The following is a 20,059-nucleotide window of genomic DNA, read 5'->3' on the forward strand; positions in this document are numbered from 1 at the left end:
TTTAGCCACCTCTGCCTCCTCCTGAAGAGAATAAGGCATTGTGGTTAGAGAGCTAGACTTGGACAGAGTGAGACTTGTCTTTGAAACTTGCCTCTGAATCTTGCTAGTTAAGTCAAAAACAAATCATATCACTTCTCTGAAACTCAGTTTTCTTCCATATAAAATAGAAACAACAGTACTGGCACTAGCAACCCTCAGAGGCTTGCTTCAAGGGGCAAACAAAATAAGGTAGATTGAGTATTTTGCTCACTTTAAAGTCTAACTGTCCACTATTGGAAGTTGCAAGTCAGAGTCCTCCTTTAAGGACAGATGCCTCCACCTAGCCCCTCTTCCATCATTTGCAGTGTCTGTAGGAGCCCATAGAGCCCGGTTGGCTGGTAGGGTGGAGGAGGGAGTCCGTCTATCCAGAATGGGGCCGCAGTGAGATACTGCAGCACCTGCTGCATCCAGTCCCCTGGCATTGCTCCAGTGGGTAAAAGAACGGCAAGCCGCAAGGTGGGGGGGGGGGCGAGGGAGGCAGAGAAATGAGGAGAGGGGGAGTAGGGTCTGCAGATACTGTCTGGCATGGTTATAATAATAGCAACACTTCTTCCTGTGAGGCTGGATTCCTCCTATCTGCTGGGGATTGTTGCTATTGATTTCCTCCTCCTTGTCGATTGCATTGTGTTGGCAAGAGCCAAGGGGAGATGGATCTCCTCTGAAGTTAAATCCTCTTGTCTCTCACCAAATCCCCTGTCCCAAGACCTCTCCAGAAACTGTGGTCCATATGAGATTAGGGTCAATAATCGTTTTTATTGTGAATTATTCATTCCCTGCTGGGAATGCAGGGATATTGAGGTTGGGATTTGGGGTGGGTGGGATAGGGGTATAGACCCAGTAACCTAAGTCTCACCAATATTCATTCTCTGATTGTACTAGGGAAGTTGAACATTATGCTCTGGGGTCAGCTCTTCCCTTAGCTCTGGATGAACTGGGAGTTCCCCCCACCCCCCCCCCCACCCCACCCCACCCCACCCCTTCATTTCAGTTCCCCTTCCTCGGGACCAGGTAAAAATGGTGGTGCTGGGGCGCAGGAGACTTGCTCTGTATGCGCTGCATGTGGGACTGCAGAGCCGGCAAGAAGTCTTGGTTTTTTCACCCCGGCCCCCCCCTCACCCCCAAGCTGCCAGCTTTGCCATAATCTGCGAAAATGGAGGCTCCGGCTGCTGATCCAGAAGGGTAAATTGGACCAGGGGAATCTTTCCCTTTTGCATGCCTGCTGTCTTCCAGTCCCCGGGGCCACTGGAGTCCCAGGCAGTCGTCTGCTAGAGGGAAGGGCCCAGGGGTCCTCATTGGCCGTGCAAGCCCTCTGCGGAAGAATAGGAACGAAACTGACCACGAGCCCAGTCCTGATGGGCAGCACCTGGGCCTGGATGTCTCGGGGAGGGGGAGGGGGATGGCCTGCATCTCTCTTAAGTAGAGATGCAGGAATCGGGACCTGGGTAGCCAGCATCTGAAGCCTGGAGAACGGGGCCGTGCGCGAGATGCTCCAGGAATGGGAGGCTCGTCTCAGGAAGTGCTGGTTGCTAAATCAGAGTAGTCCTCCAGCTGGGAAGAGCTCAAGGGAGGCTGGGCCAGATCACCTGGGCAAAGGTGCACCCTCCCACCCTCACGGCATTGGCTTGGGGGTCCTGGGCTCGAGAGGCTGAACAAGTCAGACTTGCAGGGGGTGTTTGCCCTTTCCCCAGGCCTCCGGCGAGCTGCCGAGCTTTCTCTCCGTATGAGAGGAAGGAGGCTGAAATCTAGGGCTCCCGACCCGTTACCCGTCCGTCTGGCTATCGGATTCCTTTGTCCTGCAAGGGTCCAGGAAGGAACCAAACCGTCTGTGCCTCCGTGTCTGGACCCTGGGGGAAGCGAAGGGGACAAAGGAATCGGCTGTTTCCCTGTGTTCCTGGGAAGGGGTTTAATCGGGGCCGGGCAGGCGAGGGTTAACGGGAGGTGCTTTCTGCTGCAAGGCTTGGCAGGAGTGTACTACTGGGTTGCTGGAGAGCGGAGAAGGGAGAGGAGGGTTAAACTGCAGTCTGGATTGGAGAGAGCTGGGGGGGCTCTGGGCCGGAACCCCCAGGAGTGATGAATGCAGGACGGGGGACCCCTCGATGCCCCGGGGCCTGTGGGATCGGCTTGCATAAGGGCCAACCCAGAAGCCTCTTTTCCCTCTCCGTCCCCCCCTCTCAGTTCTGCCATCCCGCCTTGAAACAGAACTAGGCAGAGCTTTCCATCGTCCTGCAGAGGAAATGCGAGGGGTTTTCATAAGGGGGGGAATCAATGGTCGGCCGGAGAGACTTCTTAGCTCCAATGCCACCCCTGTCTGAGGAAAGCCGGTGGCCCTGGGATCCTTGGGGGAGAGTAAGTCCGCGGGCTTGGCGGCTGTCAGGGCTGAGGAGTGGGGGAGGGGGCTTCCAAGAGGGAGGGAGGGGAGGTGTTTCCTCTGCAAAGTTGAGCTCCTGGACGATATTTTTCTGTTTTTTCCCAGGACTGGCCAGGTCAGGGTTTAGATCAACTACCCCCATTGCCCTCCACACCCCAAGCCGGAGAAGCTTTAGCCTGAGCTCATCCTTGGTTTGCCCAAGGGTCCCAGCGGGCCCTGTATCCCCTTTCTCTCTCTCCCTTCCACCCAAGAGGAAGGCGCTTGGCTCTGATGGGGCGGAGGGGCGGAGGGGCGGGAGGGATGGAGGTTCTCCAGAGAGCCTGGCCTGGCCACACTGTCTGGTGGAAATCACCGGGTTGCCAGGTGGAGGGGAGCCAGCCAGAGAGGATGGGGAGATGACCCGCAGTGGTCCCAGCGCACGATGCAAGCGGAGCCCGCAGCCAGAGGGAGGGGAGGGCAGCCCGGTCCCTTAGAGAACGAGGGCAGCACCCTGAGGTCCGATATGTTGCCCGGGACAGGTGGAAAAACTAAGCCACAAGCCCCTAGAAGTCGGGTCTTGGCAGCGGCTGCCTCAGAGCCCCAGTTCCACCTTGCTGATGTTTTTTCCAGGCAACGTCACACCTCCTGAGGACGACGGGGAGGACACTGGGTTTCGCTGAGGTTTGCATCTTACCGCCGTCAAAGCGGAGGCTCCAGACACGAGCTGGGCTGCCCCGGAGCCAAGGACCACACTGGCCAGGTTTCCTCTACAGTCAAACGCCAGGGCTCACCTCCGGGAGCCCGAGCCTGCCCTCCTGCCCAGAATGACTCACCATTCTTCCTGACTTGGGTGCTAGGACAATATGGGGAGCTCAGCTGTCTGTTTGTGTAACTAGGATTCCCCCAGAGTCTCAGCCGCTTGGTTACTAAGAGACCTCCCTGATTCCAGCTCCTCCAGGTAACCCAATTTGTTGTTTTGCCATTTGCCGTTTGCCTAAAGCCTGTGGTGCAGACCCGGGCTAAGCACCCTCCCATCCTCTTCCAGAAGTGGGGGAGACTGCTGGGGCACAGGTATTTGCAAGTGAATAGTTTGGATCCAAGAGCTGGGATGCTGGTGGGAGGGGGCTGTGCTGGAAGGAATAGGAGTGGTGCAGAAAGTGACTTTATTTCCCTCCCCCTTCCCACCATCCAGGGAGCCGCCTGTTTTAGCTGGAGCGCTGTGGCTTTCTGGAGAGACTGACTGCTCAGTACCTCCCCTGTGCCCCCTCTGTACCCAGAGTTGGAATAAAGTTGTTGGGGTCTGGCGGATCGGGGGAGGGGGAAAGAAGAGAATTTATCTGGAAACTCCTGCCTGGGCGAGAAATGGGAGACAAGCAGCAGTGGCTTTGGGGTATGCTGTCCCCGGATTGTATTGTAATGCTCTTCCCTGACTCTTGTCTTTCAGACAAGCCAAGCAGGCGCTCTTTGGTGTGCAGAGCCTCCCCAGTGCTCTCATGTTCAAACCCAAGCTGACACGCCTGATTTTCTGGGGGACATTAGCATTGTCCTGAAAGTTCTCCCCTGGGACGGCTGGAAGGTATAGAGCTAGGAGCCTTTCCCAGCCCCCATTATGACAGTGGCCACTGGAGACCCAGCAGATGAAGCTGCCGCCCTCCCTGGGCACCCCCAGGACACCTATGACCCCGAGGCGGACCACGAGTGCTGTGAGAGGGTGGTAATCAACATCTCTGGATTGCGATTTGAGACACAGCTCAAGACTTTGGCCCAGTTTCCAGAGACTCTCTTAGGGGACCCTAAGAAGCGAATGAGGTACTTTGATCCACTCCGAAATGAATACTTTTTCGACAGGAACCGCCCCAGCTTTGATGCCATCTTATATTACTACCAGTCTGGGGGTCGGTTAAGGCGCCCTGTGAATGTCCCCTTGGATATCTTCTCAGAAGAAATCCGTTTCTATGAACTGGGTGAGGAGGCGATGGAGATGTTCCGAGAGGATGAAGGCTACATCAAGGAGGAAGAACGTCCTTTACCAGAAAATGAGTTTCAGAGACAGGTGTGGCTTCTATTTGAATACCCAGAGAGCTCTGGGCCAGCCAGGATTATAGCTATTGTGTCTGTCATGGTGATTTTGATCTCCATCGTGAGTTTCTGTCTGGAAACTTTGCCCATTTTCCGGGATGAGAATGAAGACATGGCTGGTGGTGGGATTCCTTTCCATACCTACTCTAACAGCACCATCGGGTACCAACAGTCCACTTCCTTCACTGACCCTTTCTTCATCGTGGAGACACTGTGCATCATCTGGTTCTCCTTCGAGTTCCTCGTCAGGTTCTTTGCCTGTCCCAGCAAAGCCGGTTTCTTCACCAACATCATGAACATCATTGACATCGTGGCCATCATCCCGTACTTCATCACCCTGGGGACCGAGCTGGCCGAGAAGACAGACGACGCCCAGCAAGGCCAGCAGGCAATGTCTCTGGCTATCCTTCGTGTGATCCGGTTGGTAAGAGTCTTTAGGATTTTCAAGCTGTCCAGACACTCCAAAGGGCTCCAGATCCTAGGTCAGACCCTCAAGGCCAGCATGAGAGAATTGGGCCTCCTGATATTCTTCCTGTTCATCGGGGTCATTCTCTTCTCTAGTGCTGTCTATTTCGCAGAGGCAGATGAGCGAGATTCCCAGTTCCCTAGTATCCCCGATGCCTTCTGGTGGGCAGTCGTCTCCATGACAACAGTAGGCTACGGAGACATGGTCCCCACCACCATTGGGGGAAAGATTGTGGGTTCCCTTTGTGCAATTGCAGGTGTCTTAACTATTGCCTTACCAGTCCCCGTCATAGTGTCCAATTTCAACTACTTCTACCACCGGGAGACAGAGGGAGAGGAACAGGCCCAGTACTTACAAGTGACCAGCTGTCCAAAGATCCCATCTTCCCCTGACCTAAAGAAAAGTAGGAGTGCCTCCACCATTAGTAAGTCTGATTACATGGAGATCCAGGAAGGGGTAAACAACAGCAATGAGGACTTTAGAGAGGAAAACTTGAAAACAGCCAACTGTACCCTGGCTAACACAAACTATGTGAATATTACCAAAATGTTAACTGATGTCTGATTGAGACCTATTAGCATATTTACAGCTCAAGTGGAACTAATGCAGATATTGCGTAATAGCCTGCATTGTAGCTGTGTCCTAACCGCGTGTACTTGGTTATGCATGGAAAGCAAGAATTGTGAAGTGATTTTTTTTTAATTTCTTTAAAAATATTTTTTTAAATTTAGAACACAGACTACCCTGTATGTGGCTTTCATGCAGACTCTCATCACAGATTTAGGGGTTTCCAAAGACTGAAGGTACAGAAAGGTATAGAAAGACAACTCAGGAAGTCAGGATTCAGAAAGGGACATCCGAACCATCTCATCTAAGCAGCATGACCTATAATAGTGTCAGCGTGTCACCTCTCCCAATTAACTGCCCTTAACACATGCAAGGGACTCCCCTCCCCATCAGCCCTTCCTTCTTCCTTCTTCCTCTCCCCTGCTCCCTCTCTTTCCCCCCCTCCCTCCCTATAGCCAGAAAGGATCCTGGCTTCCCTTTTTAAGCTCTGGTAACTCTTCCAAATGTCATCCCCATGTTTTGCATTGAAAAGAACACACAGCATTGCATGCAGAAATCACTTTCTGTGTCACCGGCTTGGTGAGATGCAGTTGCCAAGTGGAGGGCTGCTGAGGCTGGTTTCATAACGGAAAATACTGCATTCGACTCTTTCTCTGCAGTGTCAGTGTGAGGCCCAGGGGAGGGACAGCCAGTGTGACCCAAGATGGGCTGTTAAGACTCGAATTTCAAACTCAAGTCTTAGGGGACAAAGCAACCTCAAAGGCTGAGGAACCTCTCTGCCTAGAAAGTCATCGTCTCCGTACCGTTTTCAGGGTCTCCACAGAGAATGACCAATCCCTCCACGACACCTGAGTTTCCCAGAGTCTCCTTTGCTAACATGGTAGCCTCTTGACATACTGATACTGCAGTGAAACCCAACAGTGCTTCAGCACGCTGCATGGGGATTTGTTGCATGAATCTCAATATTTAATACACATGAGATTAATCTGTTGTTGTTGTTTTTTTTCAGAGTAGCCTACACACACAGTATTCATGCTTATAGTATTGATAGACTCAGGATGGCACTGAGTTAGGGGACTTTTTAAAAAAGACACGGGAAGCCAAAAGTCCTTAATCGGGAGGGGAAAAGACCTAGTGTGAGACTCCCTGGGAAAAGAGAAGCCAGACCTTCCGCGTGCACTCCACGGTTCTTCCAGGCAGGGGCTCAGACCTCTGCCGAACCCAGAAGGTGATGTAGCAGGGAAAAAAGCCTGAGCAGATCGTGTGGACTGCACCCTAGTCATTACTCTTGTTGCAAGCAGGATTTTTACAGTTGGCCAGAGCATTTAGTCGTGCCGGCAGGAGGATCTGTGGATCCGATGTACATATATCCAATATCACCTTCATGTGTTCCTCAACTTACCTACCTAGCTAGAGATAAAAAAAAAAATAGTTGCATTCAAACATGATATAAGCTTATGCAATATTTTTGACACAGGGCAATTTATGCATGTGTTCTGACTATGTGCACTAATGCGTGTATATGTCTTGCTACATATACACGGGCAAACACATGACACACACAAATATAAGTATAAATAGTAGTTATATACATATATAAATATGTAAATGTATACTCTCTGGAGTTCAGGTTCAGAGGGCAAAACCATTGCTCTGTGAGCTGGGGAAATGACTCATGCATGTCTAAGAGGGCTCACGAGTTCATGTTGGATTGATCCTCATTTTGGATTGGTTCCCCCACTGGGCCATGGTTTGCTGCCATCACCTGAGACACTCCAGCCTGTGTGGTTTCTTAGACCATTACAAAATGTCTTTCTGCCCTTCATGTGCTGCAGCTCCAGTCCCTGTGACTGAAGCTTGTCTTACTGAGTGCACAAGGGCCTATGGCCCTCATGGTTCCCTCAAGATGCCCCTTGGCCTGGCCCCAGGGGCAACCTTTTCATCACCAGTCCTGAAACCCAGCAGGACAGAATTAACTCCATCACCATCTTCCCACATCCACTCCCCCCCCCACACTCCTCCTCCCCTTTGGATTTCCTTTTCACCTGGCTCTGTTTACCCAACCACTTCTGTGGCTCTTTCCTCTCCAAGTCTCCTGATTCAGTACCAAGCTGAGACCCAGGACTTTCCGTCTTTGACTGAACTCTCTCCTACTATCTAGAACTCTCTCTCCCCTACTATCTAAAAAAGTACCAAGGTAAATCTGCAAATCTGAAATTTCTGTGTGGTTCATAAACTCTGTTCGGGTCACCAGACTCATATCTCCCATAATTCCTTCTTCCCATTAGACCTGCTCTAGAGAGAATTGTGACACAGTAGGGAGGGCAACGGTGTGAGTGTCAGAAAGCCCTGGGCTTCAATCCCGCCTCAGAGATTCCCTAGGTACATGATTCTGGACAAGTCACTTATTTCCCTTCCATCTCATGTCTGTAAAATAAGAGTATGGGATTTGGTAGATCCCCTAGCATCCATTCAGGGACTAAATCTGTTATCTGAAGTGGATGGCGTGAGTTTTTTCCTTTATTCTTCTCTCCTTTTCCCCTCCACCAGCCTCTCCCTGGAGGAAATTAATGAGCAATGAGAATACCTAAAGCTTTGCAAGGAGAGTCAAGTATCAGAGCCTTATGCTAAGGCTGAATTGGTCTAAGATTCACATAAAACAAGAATGGAACTCCATGAGCTCTAACTTGACTCTTAGGTATCTGTGTCATAGATTCCCCTCCTTGTCTTATCAATTTGCTCAGTGCCTATAGTTGTCATGGGGAGAAGGAGTCAGTGGTTCTGAATCACTTCTGTGCATAGATTTCTGGGCACTAACATGTTTTTATGTGTTTTCATTCACTCAACTTTATATGCATTCAGTCCATCTGAGGCTATTCTGAATCTCCAAGAATTAGGAAGGCTGGGGAAGGGTATGTACCCATCTTGATAATAGTTGAAAGGGAGCATCCCAGATCTAATAGAGTCTAGATCAGGACTGTGGATATTTTATTACAACATCATTCTAGAGAGAAGTTAAGAGCAGAAGATTCCTCTGTAGGATAGAAAGTGTTCTGAAAAAGAAAGTGAAAAACAATCCTCTGATTAGGAGATACAATTACATGCAATATACATATGTGCAAAAGACACACAATATGACATGGAAAATACACAGGACCAGTGGTCCTACCCACAATTCAAATGCACAAATAAAACATGCACAAATAATACACACACGAGATACAAAACACATATAGAGACACAACCAACGCATATCAGGAGAATCAACATTTCTCTGGTCATAAAGCTATAAATGATAAGCACAAACAAAAATACTCTCTAAAATAAGGTTTATCCTCTCGTATGTCCTGCACACACACACACACACACACACACACACACACACACACACACACTAGCAACTTAGGGCTGCTTTTATAATCCCTGAATTCTTTCAAGGATATTTGCTTTTGTATCTCTTGATGACTCTCCCATTCTTTCCTGATCTTCCTCTTCTCTTCTTTCTACCCCATCTACTCCCAATTGTTCTTGTCTAAGGAGAAAACTCCATTTGCAATAAAGATAGGGGATTGGACCATCTCTTTGAGACAGGCTTCTGATTGGAGCAGGGAATCTTATAAAACATGCCACCAAATCACTTTTTTTCCTCCCAGAAATCTGGGACTCAGACAGAGCAAGTAGTGATGGATGGGCAAACTCATTGCTTTACAGTACCGCTTCCACCAAAGAATATTGCCTCTCCCAGGCCATGTCTATACCATGATTCCATTAATTTGGTGGGTTTTGTTGTTAATACTATTGTTCATTTATTCATTTGTTTTGGAGGGGTGGTAGAATGGGAGCAGCTAGGTGGCACTGTGGATAGACCACTGACCTGAGAATCAGAAACCTAAATTTTAATCCTGTTTCAGATACTTAGCAGTGTCATGCCTGGATCCAAACCTTAGTTTCTCTCAGTTTCCTCAGCTCAATAAAAAAGAGATTTTAATAGCACCTTCTTCACAGGGCTATTGCACAAATCAATAAGAACTATATCAAGCACTTGCAAAACACTATATAAATATTAGCTAACTTTATTGTTATTATTTTCCCTGCATTACTGTAATCTCTAGACTCAGCCCTACTTTTTTTGTGGCTGCTGGCTACTGAGAAAAACAATGGGGTCAAGGACTGGGAACAGCAGAGGAATACTAAGGATGTCACTATGAAGTACTCCCTATCTCTAGCTTCATCTATGGCCTTTGCTGGGATCATGGAGAGCCAGTCTAGATAAATAAGAGAAATTACATTTTATCTGGGGGGAAAATATTTAGCTTTCCTTCCTGAAACAACAATTCCCTGGATCCCAGCTCCTGAAGTCAAAGGTCTACTATTAGTCACACTGGGATTGCTAATGAACGTGGCAGTTGATCTATCATGAGTGGTTTATAAAAAGTGGGTTCCCTCCAGCCCTCAGTACATCCTTAGAAGCCAGTTGGTGAGACTTAAGAAAAGGCAAACTCCCTTTAATGCTAACCTAGGGAACTAGCTAAATTGATTACCTTAAAAAATTGGGGACAGAATGCTGAATTTCCTCTGTATAGGACACAAGTGAGAAGATTCCCTCTACCAATGTCAGTCGGCACCTTCTTTTCAACTTATAATTTTAAGAGTTGCCTAGAACCTTGAAATAAGACCAGGGTTAAATGACTTAGCCAGTCTCACAAAAAAGTCCATTGAAGGTAGGACTTGACCCTGGAGTTTCTAGGCTTCAAGGTCAGTTCTCCCTTTACTATACCACTCCAAAACCTTAGTTAAATGATTTAAGGGTTGTTCACCATTATGGATTATCTCCATGTGTCACTAATTCCTCTGAACTCATGAATAATTGAGTTGAGTTTCTAGTTTGTCCCCAATGAAGGCCTGTAGTTGAAGCAATACCTCTGGTCAGAGTTTGTTAGGGTTTATGTGGTGCTTTGAAATCTCTCTCTATTTCTCTTTCTCTCTATTTCTCTGGGTGTCTGTCTCTGTCTCTTCTCACCTTCTCTCTTCCCCTTTTTAAACCCTCTCATCTTCTGTTCTCTCTCTCTTCCCCCCTTAATCTGGACTCCTGTAGGTTCTAGACACCTCATGGCAACAGGATGGCATTTTAGGAAAAAAGTAGAGCCCCCAAATTTAAATTCCCAGGACAGCCTGACTTCATCTCACTGCCTCCAAGCCCCCATGGGAAAGGCTATTCCTTAAGCTATTCCACTGACTGAAAATGTGATTCCCTAGCCTTAGTGCCTGTGTCATCACCTAAAGGGAAATAACCCTCATCATCTTCTTTGACTTTCGTACTTGTAGCCAATGAGACTTCCAGACAATGAACTCCCTCTCCATTGGTCCCTTTCATAAACCATCAGCACCAATCTCTTGGCAGTGAATCTAGACAGAGCTTCTTTCTGCCCGTTCTTCCAAAATCCCTAATGCTTTAGGGAGATTTTCTTGTCAGTGCTATTCATAGCTAGAGAGAGCAGGACATAATGTGAAATATCTCATGATCAAATATTAAAATGCACCCCAACCCCATCATCCAGGAGGCATGTGTTCTGGACTATCTATCCAGAAGTGGAAATTGGGTTGAACTGAGCCATTCATTCATTCATTCAACAAACATTCATCCTTCCATCTTTTCTCTCCAGTTCCCCCTTGTGACCAGCAGAAAGCCCTCACAAGGTAGTCAGTTTGGTTTAAGCACATGGTCTGCCTTTGCAGAATGGAGTCCTCCCCTGTTTCACCCTCATTGCCCATCAATTCACACCTGTGCTCTTAGTCTCCCTGATGTTCTAACCACTTGAGCTGATTAGCAAATAAGCATGAGTCAGGAATGTTCTCCAGGATTGGGAGGCAGCCTGGGGTAGTGGACAGAGCATTAGACTTAGAGCTAAGAGACCTGGGTTCTACCCAAAAGATCTGCTACTAATCAATTAGCTGTGTGACCCTAAGCAAATTGCTTATTCTCTCAGGGCCTCAGTTTCCTCATCTGTAAAATGAGGAGAGAAGACTAGATCTCCTCCAAAGTCCCTCCCAAATCTGTCATTCTATGAGTTCCAGTGGACAGTCTTTATCCTCAGGTCTGGCCTTATGCTATTCTCAGAATCCAGCTGTGACCTTTACCTTTGGCTAAGATTCTGGATCTCTGACCCATACTCTGCTGGGCCAGACCCTCCCTCAAATGAAAGCAAGCTGGTCAATACTGCCCTACCCTAAGCTCACCTAAGCCTCTCCCCATTCCCATCCATCACACTCCCCCAAACTCTAATTTCCATTTCTTTCATATTTTATTTATCTTTAAAAAAAAAAAAGGAGGAAAAGTGCAATAAAATAAATAGTGACTGTTTTCTTTAGCAATAGCTGTTTTAAAACCTTGCTCTCAGGACTGAATAGTGACAGCACCTGGATTCTAGGATAAAGACCAGGGTCCCCGGGTGTTCACTCACCATTCAGTAACTTCCTCTCTCCTTGGCACTCGATTGGTCAGAGTCTGATTGCTTTGAAGCCCCTGACCCTACTTCCAGGATGTAATGTATGCAGATAGGAAACACCAATGGGAAGCAGGTCAGCTAGACAACAACGAGGTGGGAGTTGGGGGGAGATTGCATGTACACAACTTGTTTTTTTCTATTACTACTCTGAACTGGTGGGACTGCTGCCCAACGCCCCAGTGATAAAACCATAAATCTGAATAGGTCACATTAGGCCATCTAGTCCATCTCAATGCAAGCCCAAGAGAATTGGCCTACCAAAAAACAGAATAAGGCTATTATGAAAAGATCCTTTTCATAGATTCAGAACCATTATCTAATCTTTTGGCCCTCTCTAAGTGGGAAATGGTTCCTGAGGGCCTTTGGCCCAGCATTTTAGCACTGGGACTTGGGCAGGGGCAGAATGGATGAATTGTCTCCCTTCAAAATGAAGACATTGCTGACCTTTTTGAAGAACTCTTTAACCAAAAGAACATGTATGAATATTTTGGGAAGTGGGGGTTGGGGTCATGATCATCTGGGGAAAATAAATGGAGGCATTCACAGTGACCCAGTTCTCAAAAGGAATATTCAGATGAATTGAGTTGGGATAGAAGGTAGGGTCACTATCTTTGTCATAATAACTCATAGCCACAAAATGCAACTGCACAAGGAATGCACAAGCAACAAGGAGGTTTGGGAGAGGCCCCCTGAATATCTAGGTGTACATATACTTACTTGTATTGGACAATCTTGGCTGGTGGATAGCTGATGATGGCCTGGGGGCCATTACCTTCCTGTTTAATCCACCCTGGCTCTCTTGCTCTCTCTCTCTCTCTCTCTCCCCCTACATATATATACACATATAAAAGTATATGTGTGTATATATGTATATATATGTACATATACATATATATTACAACAAAACCTCGATTAATAGGAATGGGGACACTCAGGGAAAGTGACGTACCAGTTAACTGAATAATCTGTCTGATTGAGTGTTGACAAGAGTACACCCTTTTTGTTTCAATGCTTATTACTGAAAATCTTCCTAAAATATACCAATTAGTCCATGTTTCCCTGACTTAGTAAATAGAGTATATGTATAGATGTGATCGAAGCTTTTGCAGGGTCAATGATTTTTAAATACTGTACAGGTTTACAGATGGAGGAAGTCTGTGGAATTATGCTGGATGGAAATGGGTTTCAGGGATAACTCCTGGAAGTTAGCAATTGAAACAAACCCCTACTCTGAGCCTATTTTAGCTACATTTGCCTCTTTCTCCTAAAAGTAGAGTACGGGGAGGGGGGATGGGAAGAAAGCAATTCTTGATCATTGAGGGTTTTGATGACATGGGGTCTGGTTATTCGAGGTTTTCCATCAATACACATATGTGTATATATAATATATGTGTACATATATGTATATGTATACCATGACTTCAGAAATTATATATACAAAGCAAACACCCTTAGTTGAATGAATGTGAAATAAATTCGACAAACCATGGAATAAACTGCATATATTTGGTTCTTTGTCCTTCTCTCCCCCTTTCCCCATGATCTCTACCCCTCTACTTCTCCAGCTCAGCTATTCCTCCCCGATTCTAGCCCTATTTAGAAGACAGCTCTTTTCTAACAAAAGGAACAGGTAGATTCCCACTTTGGATCCTCCCGCCACCACAAGCCTAGTTCATATGTAAAAAGGGGTAACTTCTCAAGCCCAAACTGTCATCCTTTACTCATTCTGTCCGCCTCTCTACAGAGGGCCAGAAACATCCTTCCCAGCTATGTCACCCTGGAGAAAGGGACATCGAGAATATTCCACATGATTCCAAATCAAGTAGTTCTCTCTAGCTTTGCTCTTCCCAGTTCTGTCTGCTTTTGGATGCGACTGTCCTATGCCCTGAAGAAAATGTATCCGTCCTTTTCAACGCCTCATTTTGAAAGTCTCCGTGGTGCACGGAATAGGGATAATCATACTCCATTGGTTTTAATCAGATCTCTAGGGTTGAGGTAGGAGGGACTTCCAAGGCTTCAGTAACCCTGTGGGAATAAGCAGCATAGATCACACTAGAAGCAGCCAGATCAGGGCAGGGACATGCTGGAAACTCTTAATTATTCATGTTTGTTGCATGCTAGACCTGTGCATTTTATAATGTTTTCCATAAAACTGGCCAGTGTCACCTTCTCTAGAAGGTTGTATCAGTCTAGAAGAAGAATCTCTGCAAAATCCAGTGGAGCAGCTAGCATTACTGAGTGGGTGACCATCAGTCACTCAGCTGACTGGATGATGTTAGTAAATGGATCTGGACCACAGGTGCCAGCAGTGTTGAATATGGGCAATGGATAGTGATCAAGGGGGACTCGGGGGCTAAAAGTGGACTCTTTTTTTAGTATGACTCCTCTGCATAAGTGTCTGAATGGCCCAGGCTCTCCGAGTAATGGCAGATCCACCCTCCCTCACCCTGTCACAAGTCATGCTGTCAGGAGCTGGTGGGTAGGAACCTGTTTGGGTCCCTGGAGCCCCCTCCTCCCCACTTAGACAACTCAGATGTTAACAATGGCTTAATCTGATCTGTGTCAAATTGCTGCTGAAAACCCATCATTCTAGGTGCACGGGGGCAGGTGTGTGTGCAGGTGCTGGAGCACCTAGGTAATTAGGGCCATGTGCTTAGGAGACCTTCCATCTCCACTCAGAGCCCCTTCTCTGTTCTCACAAGAGGCCTCTAAACTCCTGCTGCTCCTTCAGAGCGTCCCGGCTGCTCGGTCCGTACGGACGGAGGAAGTGAGGGGAAGGAGATCTTGCAGAGAGGGGCTCGCTCCACTGCCAGATGATTTCCAGGTCAGCTCCTAGAAATGCTGCCAAGGTCCCTGGGCCTTTGCCGTTCATGAAGTGCATTGGCAAGGGCATTCAGATTCCTATTCAGGTGTGGTCACAAAAGGAGCAAAGGAATCCCACGGGCCTCGGCCGGTTCCGCTGGACCAAGGGAAGGAGAGACAACCTCAGGCAGGCATGGGGGTGGGCGAGGGCTGGCTCTGGAGTTTCTGAACGTGGCACCCCCTTGCTGTCCCCTTCTATCTGGATGCCATAACCAGCTATCCTGTCTTCCTTTGGCATCTCCATAGCGACAAACTCCAACCCTCAGGAGGAAGGGATGCTACCCTACTAAACAGGAAAGTCTGAGGGTCTCCCCCGCCTGCTGAGATGATGATGTGCTAGATAAATTGTCATCTTCCCCTGAATTCCTGTGCCCTGAAGCCCCTCTCTTCGCAGGGCACAGTCTGGGTAGAGCCCAGATTTGTAATATGGTGACTAATAGCTGGTGTCTAAATGCTGGTGTTCCTCGGGCATGTCGGAACACCGCAGTAAACCTCTAGTTTGTGGGATGCCATTCCCTTTCCCAGACTTGTGTATATATACAGTATATATGTATATGTGTATGTACAATGTATGTGGCGACTGCCTCTTACTTGGGCGCATGCAGCTGTTTGTAACCAAGTGCAAAGACATTAATTAGGGGTTTGCACTGGCTTTCTCCTTGCTCAAGACTGCAGCTGCCCCACAATGTCCTGTCCCTGATAATTGCTGGAAAAATGCAAAGGGGAGAAGCTGATAAATAGGCCTCATTGGAATCAATAGGAGAAGGAACTCCGAGACTGGTGGTTAAAGCTTCGTAAGAGTGATTCCGAAGTGGAACTGTGGGTCTCCATGGCAATGGGAGTATGAGGACCAATGGGAGACAAAGGCGGAGCAGGACTGGTGGGGAAGACTCTCGGGAATTTAGGAGTTGTTTAACCATTTCTTTGCTTGATGAAAATTTAGACACCAGCTGTAACTGAATTGCACAGTCTGTATAGATGTTATCATTCTTGCTGACATGTCCGGGGAGCTTTCGGGCCCACCTCAACCCCCATGCTGCTTAACCCATTCAACCCCGTAACCCCCCCCTCAAGCCCAGACTTCTGTAGCTGAGATTCCCTGTGTCAGTAAGATCTGATATTTGTACATAGATTATACATACACATGTACATATGTGCCTCAATGAGCATTGGCTGTCTATTATGGTTGTACATAGACTTCATAGAGTATCATAATTTTTTTTTGTAAATATGGACACAGGTAAATAAATATATAAATATATATTATTGAGGATTTATTTTAACATCATTCTGTGTGAAATGAAAAATAAAATTTTTAACAGACATCAAATCTTCTCAGTTTTTTTTTTCTGTGATTTGTTCTGTGTGGAACCCCCAGCCCCATCACATCACTAAGTCTCCCCTGCTCCATTCTCCCTGAGAGCTCTGTTCAAGAGAATGACCCGGGCAGCTGCAGTAACATGTCCCAGCTGGTGGAATGAGGAGGAGCTCTGTGGCCTTCCATTCCCCTCCCTCAGGTCCTGAGGACCTCAGAGAGCCAACAACTCAAACCAAGCCCTCCCTTCTTTTAACCTCAACTTCTCAGAAGATTACAGAGAAATAAATTTTAGCTTAATTTAAAGAAATTCACCTAGTAATTCCAAAGTGCAATGGGCTGTCCACAAAGTAGAGTTTCACGTTACTATTGCTGTTCAAGAGGAAGCTGGGAAATTGTAGATGTAAAGCACTAGAACTGAATTCTGCTCTTACTTCAGATACATAACTGTGTGACCCTGGTCAAGTCATTTAATTTCTCTCAGACTTTCTTCTGTAAAATGGGGATGATAATATCATACATCTCATAGAATTTTTGTGACAATCAAATAAAGTAAAATAAGTGATCTGCAAACCTTAAAGCATTAATAATAAAATAAATAAATCAAATAAAGCATTCATAAATGCTAGCTATTACTATTTGGGCATAGCTAAGTGGAATAGTGGATAGAGCACTCACCTTGGAGTCAGGAAGGCCTGATTTCAAATTCAGCCTCATGCACTGTGTGACTCCGAGCAAGTCATTTTAGCCATATTTGCCTCAGCTTCCCTCATCTGTAAAATGAGAAGGAACTGGCAAGTAACTTCATTATCCTTGCCAAGAAAGCCCCAAATGGGATTATGATGTCATACATGACAAACAATTCAACAATAACATTATTATTTTTATTATCATTATTATTCCCCCTTGTTCAGAGTATGGGATGATTCTTGTTCAGGAATAGATTGAATTAGATGGACTGTGGAATCTCTTCCAGTTCTGAGATTTTGTGATTTTGTGAGGTAAAAAAAGTCCAATCCTTGGTCCCTTTGGAGATAATTTTTTATTTTGCAGAGTTGAATACTGGCCCTCCAGCTACACTGGAGAGGTGCAGATGAGGAAGATTGGGAATATTAGTAATTTTATGTTTATATAGGGCTTGGAGACTTACAAAGCATTTTCTTCCTCTGAAGTATACAGCACAAAGTGAAATGAACAGAACCAAGAGAACACTATACACAGTAACAACAAGGTTATGTGATGGTCAACTGTGATGGACTTGGCTCTTTTCAATAATGTGGTGATTTGAGGCAAGACTTGGGGTGGAAAGTACTATCGCATCCAGAGAAAGAACTATGGAGACTGAATGTAGATTAAGGCACAGTATTTTCACCTTTCATTTGTTTTTTTCTTTTTCGTGATTTTTTCCCTTTTGATCTGATTTTTCTTGCACAACATGACAAATACAAAAACATGTTTAAAAGAATTGTACATATTTAATCTATATCAGATTGCTTTCTGTTTTGGGGAGGGGGGAAGGAAAGGAAGGAGGGAGAAAAATTTAAAACTCAAAGTTTTACAAAAAAGAACATTGAAAACTATCTTTACATGTATTGGGGAAAATAAAATACTTTTAAATGTAGGGAAAATAAAGTATGTCACATAGATATGACTATTCCCATTTTCAGATGATGTTACAAAAGCTACTAGATAGCATATATAGACTTGAATCTGGATCTTCTGATTCAGCATCCCCTTTAAAAAAGCTCTTTTGAAAAATAAATTTTACAAATATTTTTTAAAAAGGAAACATTGTTTGGCAGAGCATTGGAATTTGTCTCCTTAGCTTATTCATATTGCACTATGACCCAAAGTGGTCATTATTGATATTGTGCTTTGAAAATCCCTTCCCTAGACTCTCTGAGTCACCTCCACTCCTCCTTGAACCTTCAGCCAGCTATAGGAGGGCAGGATATCAGGGGATGAAAAAAGAACAAGGAAAGGATTTTCACTGAACACAGAGAAGGTTAAAAAAAATTACTATACATTCAGCAGAGCCCAGGACAGTTTAACTAGAAGGAACTGGACTCTGTCTTGCCATTACATTCTTTTTGGAAGGAAATTGTGTTTATAGACAGCAGGTGCTGAGGCAATGAGGGATGGGGTGCCAGAGGGAGGAGAAACCACTTAAGAGAGCTCAGCAGCCGCCGAGTCTGGGATGCATTTGAACACGACCACAGGAATGAGAAGAACAAGGCACCTGGAAAGTCTCCCTTTTCCCCTCCCTTTCTGCCTCCTCTTTCCCCAGTTCTTACCCCCAGGCTTGCTTGGCCTGTTGCCTCAACTAAAATGAAAAACCAGAGTTCTGTCTTCATCTCCCAAGGCCTAGGAGAGAAGGCCAACCGCTTCCCCATCTGTGAAGTCTGGGTAATGTTGAGGGACAGACAAGAGAACTAATAGATGGAGCAGTGTGTTTGTCACTGGCTGCCTTGGACTTCCATAGACAGCCGGAGTCATTGGCAAACGGTAGACCTGTTGGGGGAAGGAGTGGAAGCAAATGTGGCTGTGGATCCAGTGTCAGGGCTTTATTCATCCTCTTAAACACAATATGTGAAGGGAGAATATGGTGGATAGACAATAGGATCACACATTTGGAGAAGGCCTGCTTAAACTGGGGTCCACCAAGAGATTTGGGGGGGCTGTGAACTTGCATCTTTATTTCACAAAGCTTTGGTTTTCTTGGTTATATCAGATATTTTACTTTATGTACATCAGAACATTATTTTTAGAAGTAATCCATAGGGTTCACCATACTGCCAAAGGGAAGCATGATATTCCAAAAGTATATAGTAGGTGCTCAATAAATGTTTGTTGACTGACTTACTGATCCACTCATTTTAGCCCAGAGAGTCTAAATCACTTTCTTAAGGTCACATAGATAATAAAGTAGCAGAGTCAAGATCTGAACTCAGTCCCCTCACTTTTAATTCAATACTTTTCCTAATACCAGTAAGAACAGTAGACCCAGATCTTCTGTAACTTCTTAGTAAATCACTTCTTATCCCCAACTCCTAATTTTCCTAGGTTACAGATAGAAAAATTAAGAGCAGAGTTTCTTAATTTTTTTCTTAATCCTTCAGCAGTCTGGTGAAGCCTATGGAACCCTTCTTAGAATTATGCTTTTAAAGGCATAAAGTTGTTTTTCCTTCATTTTTGAAGAGACCATGATATTACAGGTGATGACTTGTGCATAAATTGGATTTGAGTGTAATAGAGTTATGCAAAGCCATCAGCCTCTCTTCTTGAATCATTGAAATCCAGTGACAAGACAAAAGGAGGGACTGGGGATGCAATGGATGACCTTGATCTGACCACGTTCTAAGATCTCCTTCTTCAGCCACCTTCATGGTCATTGGAATAAATTGCTCTCATCAGCCCATTCTGCCAGATAAGAGCCAGAGATGCTAGTCCTGCACACTTCCTACACTTCCAATGCATAAAGTATAAAAGATTACAAAGGAAACCAATTATACTGAAATACAGTTATCAAAATATCATAAAAACAAATTCACAGAGGTCCAAGTTCAAAATCTCCACATTACATGAATTCTAACTTCTCTTCTTATTGTAATATTCTAAGACTCTTAGACAAGTCACAAGATCACTGGTAATTCAGGAAGCAGGAAGGTGACTCAGAGGACAGATAATGAAATCCTTTCACTTTGAAATTAAGTAAATTGAGGCACAGGGAGATATGTTTAGGCCACTTAGGAAAGTAACTGGACCTCAGTTTCCTCATCTGTAAAATGAAGATTAGATTGTGTCTACCAGTCAGCCAATAAATATTTACTAAATACCTTCTATTTCTCAGATACTGTACTAAGTACTGGTGTTATAAA

The 20,059-nt window shown here is 45.8% G+C and overlaps 1 protein-coding gene across 1 annotated transcript; it reads left to right on the top strand.

Moving 5' to 3' along the window:
- The first annotated feature begins 1,043 nt into the window (after positions 1-1,043).
- Positions 1,044-8,792, top strand: KCNA2 (potassium voltage-gated channel subfamily A member 2). The gene is made up of 3 exons (XM_051993069.1): positions 1,044-2,385; positions 3,017-3,344; positions 3,831-8,792. The coding sequence occupies exon 3, from the start codon at positions 3,996-3,998 to the stop codon at positions 5,493-5,495; it is 1,500 nt and encodes a 499-aa protein (XP_051849029.1). The 5' UTR covers positions 1,044-2,385; positions 3,017-3,344; positions 3,831-3,995; the 3' UTR covers positions 5,496-8,792.
- The last annotated feature ends 11,267 nt before the right edge of the window (positions 8,793-20,059 follow it).

This window comes from Antechinus flavipes, chromosome 4 (genome assembly GCF_016432865.1).
Source record: "Antechinus flavipes isolate AdamAnt ecotype Samford, QLD, Australia chromosome 4, AdamAnt_v2, whole genome shotgun sequence".
Lineage (NCBI taxonomy): Eukaryota > Metazoa > Chordata > Mammalia > Dasyuromorphia > Dasyuridae > Antechinus > Antechinus flavipes.

Coding starts and splice junctions, on each gene's coding strand:
- KCNA2 (XM_051993069.1), top strand. CDS start 3,996: ATGACAGTGGCCACTGGAGACCCAGCAGATGAAGCTGCCGCCCTCCCT.